We start from the raw sequence: 20,920 nt of genomic DNA, 5'->3' as shown, positions 1-20,920 counted from the left end.
GGCTGCTGGCCACCATCTTGGTTGGCAGTTAATTTGCATATCACCCTGATTAGCCAATGGGAAAGGTAGCGAAGTTACGGTTAATTACCATGTTTCTCTATTATTAGATAGGACTAGAGGCCTGATGCACAAAATTCATGCAAGAGTAGGCCTTCCTTCCCCCGGCTGCTGGCACCAGCCTCCCACTGGCACCCAGTACCTGGGCTTGCTTCCCTTTGGCCACCCACAAGCACCTGGCTTCCCTCTGGCCCCGGCTTCATCCAGAATGACGTCAGATCTAATTAGCATATTACCCTTTTATTATTATAGATAGATAACTTATACCTCAATAAGATTTTTTTTATATCTGTACTGATTTCAGAAAGGAAGGGAAAGGGAGAGAGATAGAAACATCAATGACGAGAAAGAATCATTAATCAGATGCCTCCTGCATGCCGCCTACTGGGAACCGAGCCCATAACCAGAGCATGTCCCAACCAGTAATTGAACTGTGACCTCGTGGTTCACAGGTCAACACTTAACCCCTGAACCACACCAGGAGGCCTCAATAATATTTTTTAAAAATCCTCCCTATTTTCCAACAATAAAGAATTTAAATTTATATATATATATAGATAGATAGATATAGATATAGATATAGATAAAATCTCTTATTTGCCCTGCCAGCATGGCTCAGTGGATAGAGCATCAGCCTGAGCACCAAAGGGTCTCGGGTTCAATTCCTAGTCAAGGGCATGTACCTAGGTTGCAGGTTTTATCCCCGGTCCTCAGTCGCATATGCACTTGTATGTGCAGGTGGCAACCAATTAACATGGCTCTCTCACATCAATGTTTCTCTCTCTCTCTCTCCCTTCTGTCTCTCTCCCCCTCCCTCCTTTCCACTCTCTCTAAAAAGCAATGAAAAAAATATCCTTGGGTGAGGATAAATCAATAAATAAGTAAGTAAAACAATACCCAGCTGGTGTTGCTCAGTGGTTGAACATCAACCCATGAACCAGGAGGTCACCAGTTAGGTTTGATTCCTGATCAGGGCACATACCCAGGTTTCAGGCTCAATCCCCAGTAGGGGGTGTGTTTCTCGCTCATCTATGTTTCTATTTCTCTATCCCTCTCCCTTCCATTCTCTGTAAAAAAAAAAAAAAAAAAAAAAAAAAAATCAATAAAAAAATTTTTTTAAATCCTCCCTATTCAATTTTAAACTTTTTAGCCTTATAAACTCTTAACCTTCTCAACTCCTATTTCCTTCACCTCCACTCTACCTCAGCTAGTGTCTCCTCATTCATTCATTCATATATTCAATAACAATTCTGAAGCAATGTTGTAGGTAGTGGAGATACTGATGTGAACAGGAAACAGTTTGTATTATCAAGGAGTTTATTATCTAGAACAAAAGACAGACAGTAAATAGGTAGTTATGAGTAGAGCCTGAGATATGCTATATACAAGAGTATGAAAAGGATGCTATAGGAACATAGAGGCACATCTAAACCTGGCTCTGCCATCACAAGCACCTGATGTGCCTCCATGTTCTAAAACTCCAAATTTCCTCTTTCTGACCATAACATTCAGTCCTTCAATTTATGTCAACATCATAACTTTAATACCTTAAATCCCACCAATTCCCTTCGCTTTCCTTAGCTCCCTGTTCAGTCTGGACTCCAAGGTTAGCCATTATCCCAATATGCTCCCTACTTCTGTCCTCCTTCCCCCAATCACTACCATTCTTGCTAAAATAAATCACTAATGTTGATCCTCATTTATTCACAAAGAGTATGTAAATGTCTGCTATATAAAGCACATACTGGTATATATCAGTATACAGTGAGACATGATCCTTGCCTTCATGGAGCTTACATTCTGGCAGGAAAGACAGACATTTAAATAAGTAAATAAAGATAATACAGTAATTACAGATTATAATAAGTACAGTAGAAGAAATAAACAGGATACTTTGACAAAGAGTAAGAGGAACCCATCTTTTAGACAGGGTATCAAGAAAAAACAGAAGAAAAATACTCTAAGGAGGGGGCAAAAAAACAGCAAGCAAAGGCATAGGCCCTGAAGCAAGATACAGCATGGGCTCGTTTTAGAAACTAGCAGGCCAGGTGGCTAACACTGAGAGAAGAAACTAACAAGAAATTAGAGGACATGTAGAGGCCGATCAGGCAGGATCTTGAATGACTTGTAATGCATTTAGATTTTATTCCAAACACAATGGAAAATCACCAAAGAATTTAGGCAGGAAACTGACATGAATATGATTTAGTCTTAAAAAGATTTACTCTGGTTGCTAAGAGGAGAATGGACTGAAACAGGGCAAAATGGAAGCAATGAAGCCAGTTAGGAGGCCACTGCAGTTGCCTAGCAATAGATGGTGACTATGACTAGAGAGGTGGAGTGGAGACACAGAATTGTTTGTGTTCAAGAGCTATTATGGAAGTTTCATCTACTGAGACAGGAATAACAAAACTCTTGATCTGCCTCCCTGTTTCCCCCTCCCAAAATCTGGTCATTCCTCAGTATATGACACAACTATGGCCATGAATGCTTAAGCCAAACACTGGGGATCCAGATGTCATCTGTTTCTTCCCTCTTGCCTCATGCTCAATCCACAAGCAAATCTGTTTCTGCCATACTTCCAAATTCTCTCTCGAATCCAACCTCTGCTTTCCATCTCCAGTGATCTCTCTCATACAAGCCACCATCACCTATGGCGTGGATAAGTCACTGTAGTGGCTTCCTAATTGCTCCCCTATTTGAAACACTTAGACATCCAAGTGGATATGTCAAGTAGGTAGTTGGATTTGTGATTCTGGAGCTCAGAAGTGAGATGACCTAAATTTGGGAACTGAATGCATACAGGTGGTATTTATAGCCATAGAACAAAATAAATCACATAGGCAGAGAGTATAGACAGGAAAAAGAAAAGTACCACGCCAGGAAAATCTTCTGAGATGGACTTATGAAAGTCCAGTTGAAGAAGACAGAAGCTAAAAGCTGTGTTAGACCACCCCATATACTATCTGAATTTCCAATTTTTCTCAGTCCTCATCTTCCTGGACCTAGTAAACCACCCTCTTCTAGACACTACGCTACTCTCACCTCATTCCTGCTTGGCTACTCCCTGGTCCTTCCCTGGTTTTTCCTCCATCTTCTGCCCCTGAAATTCAACCATTCCTGTTCCGCCTCCTTCTCTCTCTCTCCCCCTTTACCCTGTCTTACTCCATGTCCGTCTGTCTCTCTGTATGTATGTTCCTATATACGCATATACACATACACACACACTTTCCTCCTCAAAGATCTTATCCCTCCCCACAATGTCAAGTCTGTACTGAGAACTTCCAATTGTCTAGCTTAGTCTTACTCAATGTGTGGCCCACAAGACCAGGACTTCAAAATTAGTAGGGGATGCTGATCTACAGAATCAATTACCCTAATCATTATCAAGCAATGGCTTTTATAAATGTCCAATAATTCATACCTATTATCTCACTATAATTGTGTTAGGTGATACTAAGAATTTGATAGCCTTCATACATGTTGATAGCAACATGACAGAAAAATGACCAAGGAACTAAGAAGGAAGTTTGATTTAAGGATAGCAAGAACTATAACCATAAACAAAACTCTAGTGGAGTTGGTAAGAGTTCTTAAACCTCTGCAACACTCCCATATTTATTAGTTTTGTTTTACCTGCCTCCCCATGTTGATTTAAAATACAAATTATTCAAATGTCAAAGAATCGTTGAGCTTGTTTTGCTTCATAGCAAAGAAGAAGTAATCTGGAAAGCCAGAATCTTACTCCAGTTAGGATAAAATTAAAGATAGTAGATTTAAAAATAAAAGAAAAGTAAGATGCTATCTGGGATCCTCAAGTAGAGAAATCCAAGCCAAAAAAGTGATCATGAGGCTTAACAGTCACAAGTCTTCATCCACTTATATCACCCTATCTTGTATTAAAATCATTTGATCGCTTGTCTTATCTGTGCCACTGGACTGTGACTTCCCTGAAGCTTTTGCACCTCTCTTGGAATCTACCTGCTACTTTGCAAAATCCAAAGCCTTACAATGAAATCTAACATTTCTTGAAGTAGAGTTTGCAACGTAACTCTAGCTCGATTCCTGTACCATTATCTCCAATGCCAAATAAGTGAAGTCCAGGTTGATGAGATTTTACTATACTACTTGGAAGGAATACATCAAAGCTTTAAATAAACACTCGTCATCTTTAGCAATGCAAAATTACAGTAACACTTCTGTCCACAGCACGCAGTTTCTCCATTACCTCTAAGATGTACAAAGCACAAGCTACCATTGAAACCAGATGTTTACAACTGCTTCCAAACTTTTCCCCTCTTCTCATTTCTTATTATCTCAGAGTAGAGGCCTGGTGCACAAAAATTTGTGCACTCGGGGGGGGGGGGGGGGGAGGGAGGCTACCTCAGCCCGGCCTGTGCCCTCTCACAGTCTGGGACCCCTCGGGAGATAACGACCTGCTGGCTTAGGCCTGCTCCCGGGTGGCAGAGGGCAGGCCTAATCCCTAGGTGCAGCCCCTGGTCAGGCTCAGAGCAGGGCCGATTGGGGAATTGGGGCGCCGAACCCTGTCATGCACAGAGCAGGGCGGATTGGGAGGTTGCGATGCCACCCTCAGTCACGCTCAGGGTAGGGCCGATTGGGGGGTTGGGGCACTGTCCCCTGTCACACTCAAGGCAGGGTTGATGGGGAGGTTGCGGCGCCACCCCGTCACGCACAGAGCAGGGCCAATCAGGGGGTTGGGGCGCTGCCCCCTGTCACGCACAGAGCAGGGCCGATCAGGGGGTTGGGGAGCTCCCCCCTGTCATGCACAGAGCAGGGTCGAACAGGGGGTTTGGGAGCTCCCCCCTGTCATGCACAGAGCAGGGCCCATCAGGGGGTTGGGGCACCGCCACTGTCACACTCAGGGCAGGGCCGATGGGGAGGTTATGGCTCTACCCCATCACACACAGAGCAGGGCCCGTGGGGTGGGGGGGTTGGGGCGCCGCCCTCTATCACCCACAGAGCAGGGCCGATCAGGGGGTTGGGGTGCCACCACTCGCACACTCAGGGCAGGGCCGATGGGGAGGTTATGGCTCTACCCCATCACACACAGAGCAGGGCCCGGGGATGGGGGGGTTGGGGTGCCGCACCCTGTCACACACAGAGCCGCAGAGCGATCAGGAGGTTGGGGAGCTCCCCCATATCAGGCACAGAGCAGGGCCGATCAGGGGGTTGGGGCGCCTTCCCCTGTCAGGAACAGAGCAGGGCGGATAGGGAGGTTGTGGCCCCGCCCCCTGTCACACACAGAGCCACAGGGCGATCAGGGGGTTTGGGCGCTGCCCCCTGTCATGCTGATCCCAGTGCTGGGAGACCTCGCGGCTCCGCTGATCCCGGTGCTGGGAGGCATATTACCCTTTTACTATATAGAATAGAGGCCTGGTGCATGGGTGGGGGCTGGCTGGTTTGCCCTGAAGGGTGTCCTGGATCAGGGTGGGGGTCGCCACTGGGGTACCTGGCCAGCCTGGATGAGGGGATGATGGCTGTTTGCAGCTGGTCACACACCCTTCACGGTGGGGGTCCCCACTGAGGTGCCTGGCCAGTCTGGGTGAGGGGCTGAGGGCTGTTTTCAGGCTGGGACTGAAGCTCGCAACTGCTCCTTTTTTTCTTTTCTCTTTTTTATTCTGAGCCAGCTTTAGCTCTGAGGCTCCAGCTCTTAGGCCTCAGCTCCTGAAAGCAGGTACCTGGTTTGTTTAGGTTCTACAATCGAAACTCTGTATCAACTCGAGGTCTGAGATCCCGGCTAGCTGAAAGATGGTTTCTGGGGTTTTGTTTAGCTTCTGTTTTTGTAACCATGTTTCAAACTGCAAGCTCAGAGGCCTGCAGCGGTAGGTGGGGAATGTTGGAGTCCTCCATCACTGAAGCAAGCAAGCCTCATGTTAGTTTCAAGCTGCCTGGCTGCCAGCCTCCATCTTGGCTGGCAGTTAATTTGCATATCGCCCTGATTAGCCAATGGGAAGGGTAGCGGTCACATGCCAATTATCATGTTTCTCTTTTATTAGGTAGGATAGATGCTCCCTCCTTCCGTACCAGCAGTGAAGTGAGGTTGAATTACTATTTGGGATAGGGGATAGCTGCAAGCACTGCCACAGCTATGTGGCCCAACCCTTATTCCAACTCCCTCCCTACCTGGTTTCTATCTCCCAGCCAAACTGGCCAGTCCCTGGGGTGGACTCTTATTTCTGGAGTTCGCTCTGTTCTCTCATAAAACAATGCTCAAGTGTCTGCGGTATTCAAATACTCCAAGAAAGCTTCCACTAAAACTACAAACCAAAGAAACTGCAGGAAGAGGTGTATAGCCTACACTTTCCTGCATGCAAGAAGAAACACCACCTGACAAAAGTCAACATCATGCCACAACCAATTATTTTAATATTCCCTACGTATCTCCCCACTAGACATCCAGACTATTACCTAATGTTACTGCTTACGCCTAACCTCTGTCGGCTTTCTCTCTGCAGCCAGGCGACGGGCTCAAATTTGCTCACTCTCTCTTGCCTTCCCATTCTTTCCACCTATAGATCCCGATATTCATTCATGGTATTTCTCTGGCTGGAAATGTCTGGAAGTCCCTTTTCCACCTTGCAAAAGCAGCGACGGAAGACGGGCTCCTCCACTGAGGATGAGGCCCGGGGTTCTCCAGATCCTGGGCCCAAGGACTCCAATTGCTACACCTCGTATCTTTCCCTGCAGCCCAGAGCTGACATGAGTGGACAGGGGCAGCACACCCTGGCCCTGTCGGTCCCCGCCCCGTCAGCTATCAACCCAACAGCAGGTGCTGCACCCGGATTCCAGCCGTCAAGGGGGGGGGGGGAAGGGGGGGAACGCTGCGTCTACGGGAAAATAGCTCTTCCTCCCAGCCCGCCGCAGCCCCCGACGCCACAGACCAGCTACCACCATCACCAGTTCCCTCCACGCCAGGACGGAGACATGCTGAAGCTCGTCACCGCTAATAAATGACAGGGGCATTCTACTGCGCGGACCCGGCCAGCAGGAAGGTGGGCGAGGGATGACTTTGTATTGGGTGGCTGCCTTCCACATCCATCCCGATGACTCCCCCTCCCCGGAGCCGCCATGAGCGGTGCAGCCCCACATCCTCCGAAGCGGTGCAGCCCCACATCCTCCGAAGCGCCGCAGGGAGGCACGGGGGGTACAAAAGGCACTGGCCCGCGCGGACTTACAGATGCCAGTCCCTGCGGGGTCTGGGGCAAGTCCGGGCCGACTTCCATCCTCTCCACGCCCCTGGCCTCCTCGTCCGCCATCTTGAGGGGAACCGACGCCTGCAGCTGCAGACCCCCGGCCGGAGGCGAGCGGAGACCTGTGGCCGGTTCCAGAGGCGCGAGACGACACTTTTACGACGGCGCCTGGAGTCGAATTTGACGCAGAATCGAACAGCGGCTTCCGGTGCGCTTCCCGGAAGCAGGCGTCAGGGTTCTCGGGGCGCGTGGGTCTTCCTTCCCTACTTTTTTAGTCGTAGAGCTCGGTGGCTGAAGGTTGTGTGTCTGGTTTCGGTGCAGGGAACTGTTGCATCTACGAGGTAAAAAAATAATAATAATAAAATAAAAAAAATCGGCGTCCGTTGTGAAAGGGGAAAAAAAAGCCGGGGCCAGGGTCTCCTGGCCGGGTCGTTGGTGTAGGTGTGTGTTGTCTCTCAACGTACCTGCTGCGGTTCCCGGGAGCCCATCAAAGTGAAAAAGGACTCGAAGCCATCACGTCTTTAGGAAGGTAACCCGTGGGCACTTGCGCATGCGCACAATGAAACTCAGGCCCCAGCGTTTTGGGGACTGGCGGTGAAGAAATAGCGAAAAATTGGGAACCTATTCGTCGGTGGAGGGAAGATACAATTAACATGGTAACCTGCATTATGGGACACCGTGCATCTCTTAAAAAGAACAAGGTATAGATCTATGTAGAAAGATCAAGCTAACAAGGGAGGAGGGGAAAAGACAGTCAAGTAGCCACAAACCTTATGTTTAGGCTTACATAAATTTAAATGCGAAGGAAACATCCTGAAAGGAAAGAGAACAAATGGTAGTTTGCTCTGAAAACCGGAAGGAGAGGAAGATGGTCAAGAGCTACTTTAGCTTCATCTGTAGTTTTAAGTTGTTTGCAAAACATCATTTTAAAATTTATGTTTTTAATAAAGGGGAAAATAATAAAGCTCCTTTTAGAAAATAATAAAGAGTTAACTCTTTGGCATTAGGTTAAGTCAGATCTTCAAATCATAAAAATAATTTTTAATACTAAAAAAATAAAAAGTAAAGTGAATATAAACAAAAGTAATGTATAGCCCAGCCAGCATGGCTCAGTGATCGAGCATCATCCTATGAATCAGAAGGTCATGGTTCGATTCCTGGTCAGGGCATATGTCCAGGCTCGATACCCAGTGTGGGACGTGCAGGAGGCAGCCAATCAATGATTCTCTCATCATTGATGTTTCTTTCTCTCTCTCCTCTGAAAGAAATTAAAAAAAAATTTTTTAAGAGTATAAAATAATCCTAAGACCATACAATTTGAAAGCCACTGTTGTAGAGACATTCTTACTGACTTGGGAAGATACTATATCTTGTTGGGTAGAAAAAACAAGTTAACTAAAACAGTATGGTTGTGCCCTGGCTGGGTAGCTAAGTTGGTTAAGAGTGCTGTCCCAATATGCCAAGGTTGGAATATGATCCCTGGTCAGGGCATATATAAGAATCAGCCAGCGAACCCTGGCCGGTGTAGCTCATTTGGTTGAATGTCCTCCCAGGCACCAGGAGGTCGCCAGTTTGATTCTGGTCAGGGCACAGGCCTGGGTTGCAGGGCTTGATCCCTGGTTGGGGACCTGCAGGAGGCAGCAGATCAGTGTTTCTCACAGCAATATTTCTCTTTCTCCCTTTCTGTTCCTCTCTCCCTCTCTAAAAAATAAAATAAAGTCAATTAAAATCAACCTCCCTTCTTTCCTCTCATTTACTCTCTCCCTTCCCTGTCACCCTTCCTCCCCCGCCCCCCCAAATGAATAAATAACAAAAATAGTATGGCTCTGTTTATGTAAGACAAAAATGTGCCTAGATATTTAAAAATAAACTACACAAAGTTAAAAAGTAAACAAAACCTGGGAAGAAATGTCTGCAACATAGGATAGACCAAACGATAAAATCCCGAAGACTATTCCAAGAATATTAATTACCAAAATATTGCTCTTGGTTATCCTTAGGTTGCAAAATCACAGAAATTACTTTCTGCTTAACTGTATTGTCTAGTTTTTCTTGTATTTATTGTGTAAATTTTTTAAATCTACCCATTTTTTAAAGATAGATAAATATCTAGTGCCTGATAGATACCCACCCAATCTATTCAATTCAAAAAGCCTTCTTGATAATGTATTTCCTTATCTAGCCAGATGTGGTGTGACCTTTCCCCTCCTCTTGGAGGAACTAATAGCTGTATACCTAACCTCTTGAATCAGACTTTCTGGATTTGAATTTCTTTTTTACCACTTGTTGATTGTGGAACCTTAGGCGAATTAACCTCACAGAGATTTGGTTTTCTCATCTATAAAAATAGACATGGTAATAAGACTATTTTCCTCATGATGGTTGTGAGGATTAATGAGATACCACCTGAAGCCCTAAATGCCTGGTATTGTTCAGTACAATGACTGCTAGTATTCAGGATGAACATTTTTGTAGGTTTTTTTCTGGCTGTCCTGCACCTGGTGGCAGCTTCTCAATTTAATGAAGGAGATCTTTCTGTTGTGGGAAGTCTTATTTCAGGGTGACAGTGTCCCCAAACACATGGTTAGATTTCATTTCTGCTTAGTATCCTCAGGCAGCAGTCTTCATTTAGCCTGTTCATGCTAAAAAACAATTGTGCCTCCAGCTTCTTGGTCATCTGCAGTTCCTTGGGTTTCTAAGCGTTTCTTTCTAAGCCTGTCCTCAGCTTCCTGCAGAATCTATGGATCCCTGATATCCTTTCCATAGATATCCTCTTTTCTTAAGATAGCTAGAGGTAGTTTTTATTTTTTGAAACTGAAAGATTTCTAATTGATGCATTAACTATTATGTCATCTACACTAATAAAAGAGAAAAATGGTAATTGGCGTACGGCGATACCTTTTTCATTGGCTAATCAGGGCTATATGCAAATTAACTGCCAACTAAGATTGGCAGTTAACTGCCAACAAGATGGCGGCTAATTTGCATATGTAGGCACAATGCAGGGAGGCGAAAGGGAAAGCAGGAAGAAGCCCCCTGCCACTGACAGTGATCGCAAACCCAGGGGTGAGCTAAGAGCTGGGGGGCAGGGCAAAGGCGGCCCTGGGGCCGCCTTTGCCCTGCCCCCCAGCCATGATCGGAGAATCAGGCGCCTTTGCCGCCCTGGCCAGTGATAGCAGGAAGTAGGGGTGGAGCCAGCGATGGGAGCTGGGCACGGTCGAAGCTGGCAGTCCCAGGAGCTAGGGGTCCCTTGCCTGGGCCCAAAGCAAAGCCCACGATCGCGGCGCCTCCCGCTGCCACTGCAGGTCCCCGCTGCCCGGGCCGGACGCCTAGGCCAGAGGCGTTAGGCCTGGGCAGGGGTGGAGCCTGCAACCGCGGGGAGCTGGGGGTCCCCTGCTCAGGCCTGACACCTCTGCCGGAGGCCTCAGGCCTGGTCAAGAGGCCGATCCGGTGATTGGTGATCGGAGGGTGATGAGGGTCAACTCCTCTGGCCGAGGCATCAGGCCTGGGTGGGGGGCGGAGCCGGGGATTGGGGGGATATGATGGTCCCCTTGCCCAGGCCTGAAGCCTGGGTCAGAGGCGTCAGGCTTGGGCAGGGGGTGGAGCAAGCGATCAGAGGGAGATGGGGGTCCTCTGCCCAGGCATGATTCCTGGGCCAGAGGCCTCAGGCCTGGGCGGGGGCCAGAACCAGTGATCGGGGGGAGATGGGGGTCCCCTGTCTAAGCCTGACACCTCTGGCGGAGGCGTCAGGCCTGGGCAAGGGGCCGATCAGGCGATCGGAGGGTGATGGGGGTCAACGCCTGAGGGCTCCCAGTATGTGAGAGGGGGCAGGCTGGGCTGAGGGACACTCTCCCCCCCTCCCCCACACCCAGTGCATGAATTTCGTGCACCGGGCCCCTAGTTATTAATAAGATAACACTGCCTTATATTACAGCTTGTCTTGGCCTGTCTTATTTTTGTAGTTCCTTGAGTACAAGAACCAAGATGTATACATAGAACTGCCAACTACTATTTTAAGGACTTTAGATACATTTTAAAGTATAACTCACAAAACAATCCTGTGATGTAGTTCCTATTATCATCATTGTACAGACCAGGAAATTATAGCTTGAACATGTGAGATTGCTTGTTCAAAGAACCGCAATTACCAAGTGACAGAAACCTAGATTCAAAACCTCGGTCTGTCTAGCTTCAAAATGTATGCCTTTAACCATTTCACTCTCCTGCCAACTATAAAAAAATTTTTTTGTTTCCTTTACCGTTTTGTATGTTGCAGTATAATGTCTATTGCTAAATAAATTAAAATATTCATCATGTGCCAAAACCGGTTTGGCTCAGTGGATAGGGCATCGGCCTGCGGACTGAAAGCTCCCGGGTTCGATTCTGGTCAAGGGCGTGTACCTGGGTTGCAGGCATATCCCCAGTGGGAGATGTGCAGGGGGCAGCTGATCGATGTTTCTCTCTCATCGATGTTTCTAGCTCTCTGTCTCTCTCCCTTCCTCTCTGTAAAAAATCAATAAAATATATTTTTTAAAAAAATATTCATCATGTATCTGGCATACATTTAACATCCTAGTACATTTATAATAGACATTTTATAGGTCATTAACCAAACAAAACAGATATTAACTTATCAATTATTGCTCTTTTCTGATTTAGAGCAAGGTATGGGTAGTCCTAGTTTAGGACAGGATTATGAATTTGTTTGATTCTTATGCAAAGACATACTTTTTTTTAAATTAGTATCAGTTCACAGTAAACTTTGTGAATAAATATGCTACAAGAGCATTTTGCAGGTGCCATTTTCTGTTTAAAGTGTTATCAACAAATAATATACATTAATTAGCTTTCTCAGTGCCCCAGAATGACACAGTCCATTGAGATATCCATGCCTAGAACTGTTTTCCTTAGACTCCTCATTTATGGGTTGTGCTGGAGGTTTTCAACCCTGATTACATATTAGAATCGTCTGATAATTTTTAAAAAATTCCAATGCCTGGTGTGTCACTCTAGTGAGTCTGATTTAATTAGAAAGAGGTGAGACCTGAGTATCCTTTAAAAAAAAAAAGTCTCCCAAGGGATCCTAATGAGAACCTGTGACTGATTCCATTTTAACTGACCTCTTTCTTGGGGTTATTTTCTCATGTGACACTACATGATTCTTCCTGCTTGGTACAAATCCTTGATATTCCGCATCCATTTAGAAAGAGTAACCCTTATTGGTTTTCCTATTTCTACTCTCTTGCTCATACTCATCCTCTATTTTCCTGCCAGAATTATTCTTAAACGTAAATCTGATCATGTGACTCTTACCTAAATATATTAGACTAGAGGCCCGGTGCACAAAAATGGTGGGGAAAGAGGGTCCCTCAGCCTGGCCTGTGCCCTCTCGCAGTCTGGGACCCCTCGGAAGATAACGACCTGCTGGCTTAGGCCTGCTCCCGGGTGGCAGAGGCCAGGCCCAATCCCTAGGTGCAGCCCCTGGTTGGGCTCAGAGCAGGGCCGATTGGGGAGTTGGGGCACTGCCCCCTGTCATGCACAGAGCAGGGCGGATCAGGGAGTTGGGTCGCTGCCCTCTATCACCCACAGAGCAGGGCCAATCAGGAGGTTGGGGCACCGCCACTGTCACACTCAGGGCAGGGCCGATGGGGAGGTTATGGTTCTACCCCACCACACGCAGAGCAGGGCCCGTGGTGGGAGCGGTGGTTGGGGCGCCGCCCACTATCACCCACAGAGCAGGGCCGATCAGGGGGTTGGGGCGTCACCACTCTCACACTCAGGGCAGGGCCGATGGGGAGGTTATGGCTCTACCCCTTCACACACAGAGCAGAGCCCGTGGGGGGGGAGCGGGTTTGAGGCGCCGCAGCGTGTCACACACAGAGCCGCAAAGCGATCAGGGGGTTTGGGCGCTGCCCCCTGTCACGCTGATCCCGGTGCTGGGAGGCATATTACCCTTTTACTATATTAGATAGAGGCCTGGTGCATGGGTGGGGCTGGCTGGTTTGCCCTGAAGGGTGTCCTGGATCAGGGTGGGGGTCCCCACTGGGGTGCCTGGCCAGTCTGGGTGGGGGGCTGAGGGCTGTTTTCAGGCTTGCGGGTGACTGAAGCTCCCAACTGCTCCTTTTTTTTTTTTTTATTCTGGGCCAGCTTTAGCTCTGGCTCCAGCTCTGAGGCCTCAGCTGCTGAAAGCAGGTATCTGGTTTGTTTGGGTTCTATAATCGATACACTGTATCAACTCCAGCTCTGAGATCCCGGCTCACTGAAAGCTGGTTTCTGGGGTTTCGTTTATCTTCTATACTTGTTACAATGTTTCAGACTGCAGGCTCAGAGGCCGGCAAGGCAGGCGGGGAACGTTGGTTTCCTCCGTCACTGAAGCAAGCAAGCCTCATGTTAGTTTCAAGCTGCCTGGCTGCCGGCCGCCATCTTGGCTGGCAGTTAATTTGCATATCTCGCTGATTAGCCCATTGGAAGGGTAGCGGTCGTACGCCAATTACCATGTTTCTCTTTTATTAGATAGGATGGCTGCTTTATAAGATAACTTTTAACCCTTAAGCATGGCATTCAAAGCCCTTTTCAATCTGGTTTGAAACAACTTTTGCTAGTCTAATGTCCCTGCCACACCACTTAAACTATCTAAACTATATCTGTCACCTATACCATATAATCCCTTGGCCTATAGAGCCCCCTCCCCCACTTCCACACCTATTTCTATAAAGAACTTTCTGTTTATTCTTTAGAGGTCAGTTTATATGCGACTCCCTCTGAGACGTTTTCTGGTTCTCTCATTCTCCAATAGGCAGAATCATTACCTCTGTGCTTTCATTGCACTTTTAATTATTTTGATACCTGTTGAACCTGTTAGACTAAGAGCTTCATGAGAATAGGAATTCTGTCACCACTTTGTATTCATAGAAAATGGTAGCTGCCTACTAGATCATGGATGTCCAGTATTCCTGGAAAAAAAACAACCTCAAAAAAGACTAAAATACTACACACACAAATTATTATAATTGAAATTTATAAATGGTTCTTAAAATAGTCTTTAAAAATCAATTCACAAAATGTGTATTGATCTCCTAAGCCACACTAGAGGCTAGCACTTGTATTTATTTCATTGTTAGAGTCTCCTTCCTAGGGAGAGTTTTCACTTTGAGAACTTATTAAAATACAATTTGTGTTGCCCACCCAGTGTTGCTCAGTGGTTGAGCATTGACCTATGAACCATGAGGTCAGGGTTCAAGGGCACATGCCCGGGTTGCAGGCTTGATCCTCAGTGTGGGGTGTGCAGGAGGCAGCCGATCCATGATTATTTCTCATCATTGATGTTTCTATCTCTCCCTTTCCCTTCCTCTCTGAAATCAGTAAAAATATATTTTAAAAAATACAATTTGTGTTTGGAGAGGATAACCTCTTATCAGATTACCTTTTAGTGGCATTAGTTTAACAGATGCTGGGATGTACATGTTAGAGGTTGGGTTTCAAAAGAAGCTGATTCTAAAGCAGAATTTAGCATACAGGTTTATTAGGGAGAGTTTCTTTCCCTGTAGAAGGGAAAGAAACTGAAGGAAACATGATTGAGCTGAGAGAGAGGCAGAGCTGCAGTGCAGTCTGAATGAAGGCCTTAACCAGCTTGGCATTTATGAAATTGGACTAGTTCTTTAGAGATAACAGTGGGTAAAGAGATTACAAGAATGAAAAAGTTGAAAACTGTTGGGGTCCTGCCCCAGCAGGTCCAGGGGTTCCCAAAGGTGTGGACGGAGTTGGCGAAGAAGGAAGGACACGGAGGCAGCGTTTGGTTGATCAGCATAGCGAGGTTCTTTTTTTATTCTCCTATTACATATATATTTATACCATTTGATCCTATAAGCAATCACATCATGGTATGTTTTGGGTAACGTTTTACAGTTCCTTGTTTCTTATCTGACCTTTGCCAAAAATCCTGTCTCTATCTAGTTCTGTTGGTTTTAATCTTGTCTAGGTTAATCTCTGTGTTTCCGTTACAAGGTCACTGCTCTACTGATAAGCTACGAGGAAGTGACTGAAGGAGATTCTCCTACCCAGTAAAGGTTATGTCCTCCCAGCCTCGCTGCTTGCCTTCCCTGGGACTGCCCTGTGTCGGTGGGGCTCCAGGGGTATAGGCTTTGGTGCTTCCCCTGATGCGCAGACCCCTGGGGATGTGGCCCAACAAGTCCCAAATTTATTGCCAACAGTCTTAGTCCAAGTCCTTCATAAGTAGTACATGGTATTTCTGTAACACTAGGGGGATTTACTGATTTATTCTCTTCCTTAGTCCTGTTAATCCCTAACCTGGGGAAACAACCTTTCTCCGGACTCAGAGGAGGCGCAGTGTGGAAGTCAAGTACTAAGGTGCAGAGGTGTACGTGGAGCGGGCTGGCGGCTGAGGACGCGGTTGTCTGTTTCAATCAGGAGGGAGTCTCAGGCTCTGAGCTCCAGATCTGGGCGAGTCTCTAGGGACCCAGACTCAAACGGGAGAAGCGGGACTACTGTCTGGCATCGGTCGGAACTCGAGGGCAGCTTTCTCTCCGAGGTTTGCAGCAGTTGCTGGGACTCTGAGAGGCAGAGCCCCTGGGGACGGGACTGAGAGCAGCCTTAACTGCTTGATCCGTCAGCCCTGTTGATCCCCTGGGACCCCGCCCTGCCCAAACCCTGCACAGAGCCATTAGCCGGATAGCCTCAGGCAAGGGCTAGATTAGCACCTCCCTAGAGGACAAAAGTTCTCCCACTGCAGACACAGCTGATTCTCACAGTCACTTGGCCTGGAGGTCAACTCCCCCCCACCCCCCAGTATTACCTACAACAATCAAGGCTTAACAACAACAAGACTCCCCACAAAGACCACTAGGGGGTGCACCAAGAAAACATAAAAAAATGCGGAGACAAAGAAACAGGACGCAAATGTCAGAAATGGAAGATATAGAGCTCAAAATCACACTTTTAAGGTCTTTCAATAATTTTCTAAAAACTGCCAATAAACTTAATGAGATCTACAAGAAATCTAATGAGACCCTCGATGTTGTGATAAATAACCAACTAGAAATTAAGCATACACTGACTGAAATAAAGAATATTATACAGACTCCCAACAGCAGACCAGAGGAGCGCAAGAATCAAGTCAAAGATTTGAAATGAGAAGAAGCAAAAACCACCCAACCAGAAAAGCAAAATGAAAAAAGAATCCAAAAATACGAAGATAGTGTAAGGACCCTCTGGGACAGCTTCAAGCGTACCAACATCTGAATTATAGGGGTGCCAGAAGAAGAGAGAGAGAGCAAGATATTGAAAACCTATTTGAAGAAATAATGATAGAAAACTTCCCCTACCTGTTGAAAGAAATGGACTTACAAGTCCAGGAAGCGCAGAGAACCCCAAACAAAAGGAATCCAAAGAGGACCACACCAAGACACATCATAATTAAAATGCCAAGAGCAAAAGACAAAGAGAGAATCTTAAAAGCAGCAAGAGAAAGAAACTCAGTTACCTACAAGGTAATACCCATACGACTGTCAGCTGATTTCTCAACAGAAACTTTGCAGGCTAGAAGGGAGTGGCAAGAAATATTCAAAGTGATGAGTAGCAAGAACCTACAACCAAGATTACTTTATCCAGCAAAGCTATCATTCAGAATTGAAGGTCAGATAAAGAGCTTCACAGATAAGGAAAAGCTAAAGGAGTTCATCACCACCAAACCAGTATTATATGAAATGCTGAAAGGTATCCTTTAAGAAGAGGAAGAAGAAGAAAAAGGTAAAGATATAAATTAAGAGCAACAAACATGCATCTATCAAGTGAATCTAAGAACCAAGTGAATAAATAATCTGATGAACAGAATGAACTGGTGATTATAATAGAATCAGGGACATAGAAAGGGAATGGACTGACTATTCTTGGGGGGGAAAGGGGTGTGGGAGATGCGGGAAGAGACTGGACAAAAATCGTGCACCTATGGATGAGGACAGTGGGTGGGGAGTGAGGGCGGAGGGTGGGGTGGGAACTGGGAAGAGGGGAGTTATGGGGGGAAAAAAGAGGAACAAATGTAATAATCTGAATAATAAAGATTTAATTAAAAAAAAAACATTCCAATCAAAAAATGGGCAAAGGACCTAAATAGACACCTTTTAAAAGAGGACATTCAGAAAGCCAAGAGACATATGAAAACATGCTCAAAGTCGCTAATCATCCGAGAGATGCAAATCAAAACAACAATGAGGTACCATCTCACACCTGTCAGAATGGCTATCATCAACAATTCAACAAACGACAAGTGCTGGAGAGGATGTGGAGAAAAAGGAACACTTGTGCACTGCTGGTGGGAATGCAGACTGGTGCAGCCACTATGGAAGACAGTATGGAGTTTCCTCAAAAAACTAAAAATGGAACTCCCATTTGACCCTGTGATCCCACTTCTAGGAATATATCCCAAGAAACCAGAAACACCAATCAGAAAGGATATATGCACCCCTATGTTCATAGCAGCACAATTCACCATAGCTAAGATCTGGAAACAGCCTAAGTGCCCATCTGTAGATGAATCGATTAGAAAGCTGTGGTACATCTACACGATGGAATACTATGCTGCTGTAAAAAAGAAGGAACTCTTACCATTTGCAACAGCATGGATGGAACTGGAGAGCATTATGCTAAGTGAAATAAGCCAGTCAATGAAGGAAAAATACCACATGATCTCACTAATTTTTGGATAATAAAGACCATTATAAACTTATGAACAAAAATAGATACAGAGGCAGAGCTGCCTCGAACAGATTGTCAAACTATAGCAGGAAGGCCGGGCAGGGTGGGAGGGCAGGAGGGGGGCGGGTAAGAGATCAACCGAAGGACTTGTATGCATGCATGTAAGCATAACCAATGGACATAAGACACTGGGGGGTAGGGGAGGCCAGGGGATTGTCAAGGGCGGGGGGGAAAAAAAGGAGACATATGTAATACTCTTTGTAATACTTTAAGCAATAAAAAAAATTAATTAATTAAAAAAAAGTATATGCAAGAAAAAAAAACTTAAATAAAATATTTTAGAAAGTTGAGAAAGAAATACTGTGCAGACAAAACTTGAATACATACAAAGGTAAAACTTATACATATGTACATGTAAGTATATAGTAAGCATCTAGGTTGAACTGAAGGTTTAGATTTATAAAAGCTGTTTTAAAAATAATCGTAAAAATTATTTTTACAATTCTAGTAATTATCCATCTTCCTGTTATTCTTTCCTCTTACACGGGTGATAATTGTTAGCCTAGCCTTTTGTGTGTGTGTGTGTGTGTGTGTGTGTGTGTGTGTGTGTGTGTGTGTGTGTCTTCATTGACTAGAGTTCCTGGATTGTCTCAATTGGGCCTGGCATATTCCTTGTCAAGAAATATTTCCTGCCCTAGTCAGTGTGGCTCAGTTGGTTGGAGTGTCATCCATGTGCCAAAAGATTGCCAGTTCGATTCCCGGTCAGGGCACGTACCTAGGTTGCAGGTTCAATCATCAGAGGGGTCAGGGTGCATACAGGAGGCAACTGATCAATGTTTCTCTCATATCAATGTTTCTCTGTCTCTCCATCCCTTCCTTTCTCTTTAAAAAGTCAAAAACGTATTCTTAAAATATATATTTCCTTCCTTTTCAACATTAGGGACTGTTTTTGTTTTATTTTGCTTAATCTTTGGCTTGTTGGGTGTGTAGATATCGGGGAGTCCTTGGATATGACTTTAAAATGGCAGCGACTTGAATGTTGCGGTGTTGGAATACAGGTGTAAATATGGAACATGTTCAGAAACAAATCCTGTATACCCTCTGCAAATTTGGAAAGATATACACAGTATAGGGAATGTTTATTGATTTGATTGATGATTGCTTGTTTTGGAGTATTTGGTGGAAAAGTTAATCCAGGCTCCTCATATGGGGAGACTCTCCGAATTTCATGATTATTTTAGAAAACAAAACAATATAAACATGAGTTTTATGCTTACTGAAAGTAATATATGCCGGGAGCCGGTCCATCCTTGCTGTTTCAAGGGACCTGGCATATATGGCATACTCTTCTTAATATGTTTGCTCACCTTCTTGGCACTATGTGTTTTAACCAAGGTCTCTGAGAAAGGTTGTTTCCCCAGGTAGGGATTTTCCCCTGAAGTTAGGGAGGGAATAAAACCTCTTAACTAAGTGCCAGGCGGGTAATTAATCACTTTAACTATGAACAATCATGCTTAAGCTACATAATCTTTACTCCCTGGAATGGAGATAAGAAATGCCCTAACCTTTGTAATAGAGATTGATAGGATTGAATCAACTGGTATAAATACAGATGTAACAAGACAGCAAGAGACAGAGAGAGACAGAAATAGGCACAGAACCTACACAGAACGTTCTCTAGAGACAGAAGAACTTCGCTGGAGAGAACATGGCAAAAGATCCTGGACAGAAACTGGCCTCAGAACCTAGAGACAGAACCTAGCGAGAGAACATGGCAAAAGATCCTGGACTGAACTTGACTACAGAAATTGGCAAGAGAACCTGACTAGAACCTGGTGACTGAACCTGGCTGGAGAACCTGGACAGAACCTGGCTGGAGAACCTAGCGAGGGAACTTGGCTACAGAACCTGGCTGGAGAACCTGGCTGGAGAACCTAGCAAGAGAACATGGACACAGAACCTGGCTGGAGATCCTAACCAGAACTTCACTGGAGATCCAGAGCAGAACCTCTCTGGAGATCCAGACCAGAACTTGGCTGGAGAACCTGGCTGGAGAACCTAGCAAGAGAACATGGACACAGAACTTCGCTGGAGATCCAGACCAGAACTTGGCTGGAGATCCTGGCTAGAGATCCTGGCTAGGCTGCTGATCAACTGAACGCTGCCTCCTTGTCATTCCTTCTTCGCCGACTCCGTCCACACCTTTGGGGACCCCTGGACCCGCTGGGGCTGGACCCCAGCATATGGCGCCCGAACAGGGACCCCTAGGTAAGCCCCACTCTCGGGATGGATAGGACTCCACCGTAGGAAGGGGGTGGATAGTCTTACAGATGTAACAAGACAGCAAGAGACAGAGAGAGACAGAAATAGGCACAGAACCTACACAGAACGTTCTCTAGAGACAGAAGAACTTCGCTGGAGAGAACATGGCAAAAGATCCTGGACAGAAACTGGCCTCAGAACCTAGAGACAGAACCTAGGCACAGAACCTACACAGAACGTTCTCTAGAGACAGAAGAACTTTGCTGGAGAGAACATGGCAAAAGATCCTGGACAGAAACTGGCCTCAGAACCTAGAGACAGAACCTAGCGAGAGAACATGGCAAAAGATCCTGGACTGAACCTGACTACAGAAATTGGCAAGAGAACCTGACTAGAACCTGGTGACTGAACCTGGCTGGAGATCCTAAACAGAACTTCACTGGAGATCCAGACCAGAACTTGGCTGGAGATCCTGGCTAGGCTGCTGATCAACTGAACGCTGTCTCTGTGTCATTTCTTCTTCGCCGACTCCGTCCACACCTTTGGGGACCCCTGGACCCGCTGGGGTTGGACCCCAGCAAATATACATTTTAAAGAAGAAGCAAACAAAAAAGAAAATGTAGAATAGTACCACTATCCTCATCTTCTGGCTCTAATTCCCTCTCAGTTTCTACTCCTGG

General features: G+C 45.9%; 1 protein-coding gene across 1 annotated transcript in view; it reads right to left on the bottom strand.

Moving 5' to 3' along the window:
- UBR1 (ubiquitin protein ligase E3 component n-recognin 1) overlaps positions 1 to 7,810 on the bottom strand; it is a 141,803-nt gene extending 133,993 nt beyond the window's left edge. The window contains exons 1-2 of the mRNA XM_081112661.1: positions 7,733 to 7,810; positions 7,254 to 7,602 (exon numbers count right to left, since the gene is read on the bottom strand). Coding sequence (XP_080968787.1) covers positions 7,254 to 7,334 — 81 coding nt within the window. The 5' untranslated portion in view covers positions 7,335 to 7,602; positions 7,733 to 7,810. The remainder of the gene's footprint in view (positions 1 to 7,253; positions 7,603 to 7,732) is intronic.
- Positions 7,811 to 20,920: the final 13,110 nt, after the last annotated feature.

Source organism: Myotis nattereri (genome assembly GCF_964212035.1).
Source record: "Myotis nattereri genome assembly, chromosome: 1".
NCBI lineage: Eukaryota > Metazoa > Chordata > Mammalia > Chiroptera > Vespertilionidae > Myotis > Myotis nattereri.
The sequence above is the reverse complement of the archived record's forward strand: the minus strand, read 5'-3'. Positions and strand labels throughout refer to the sequence as shown.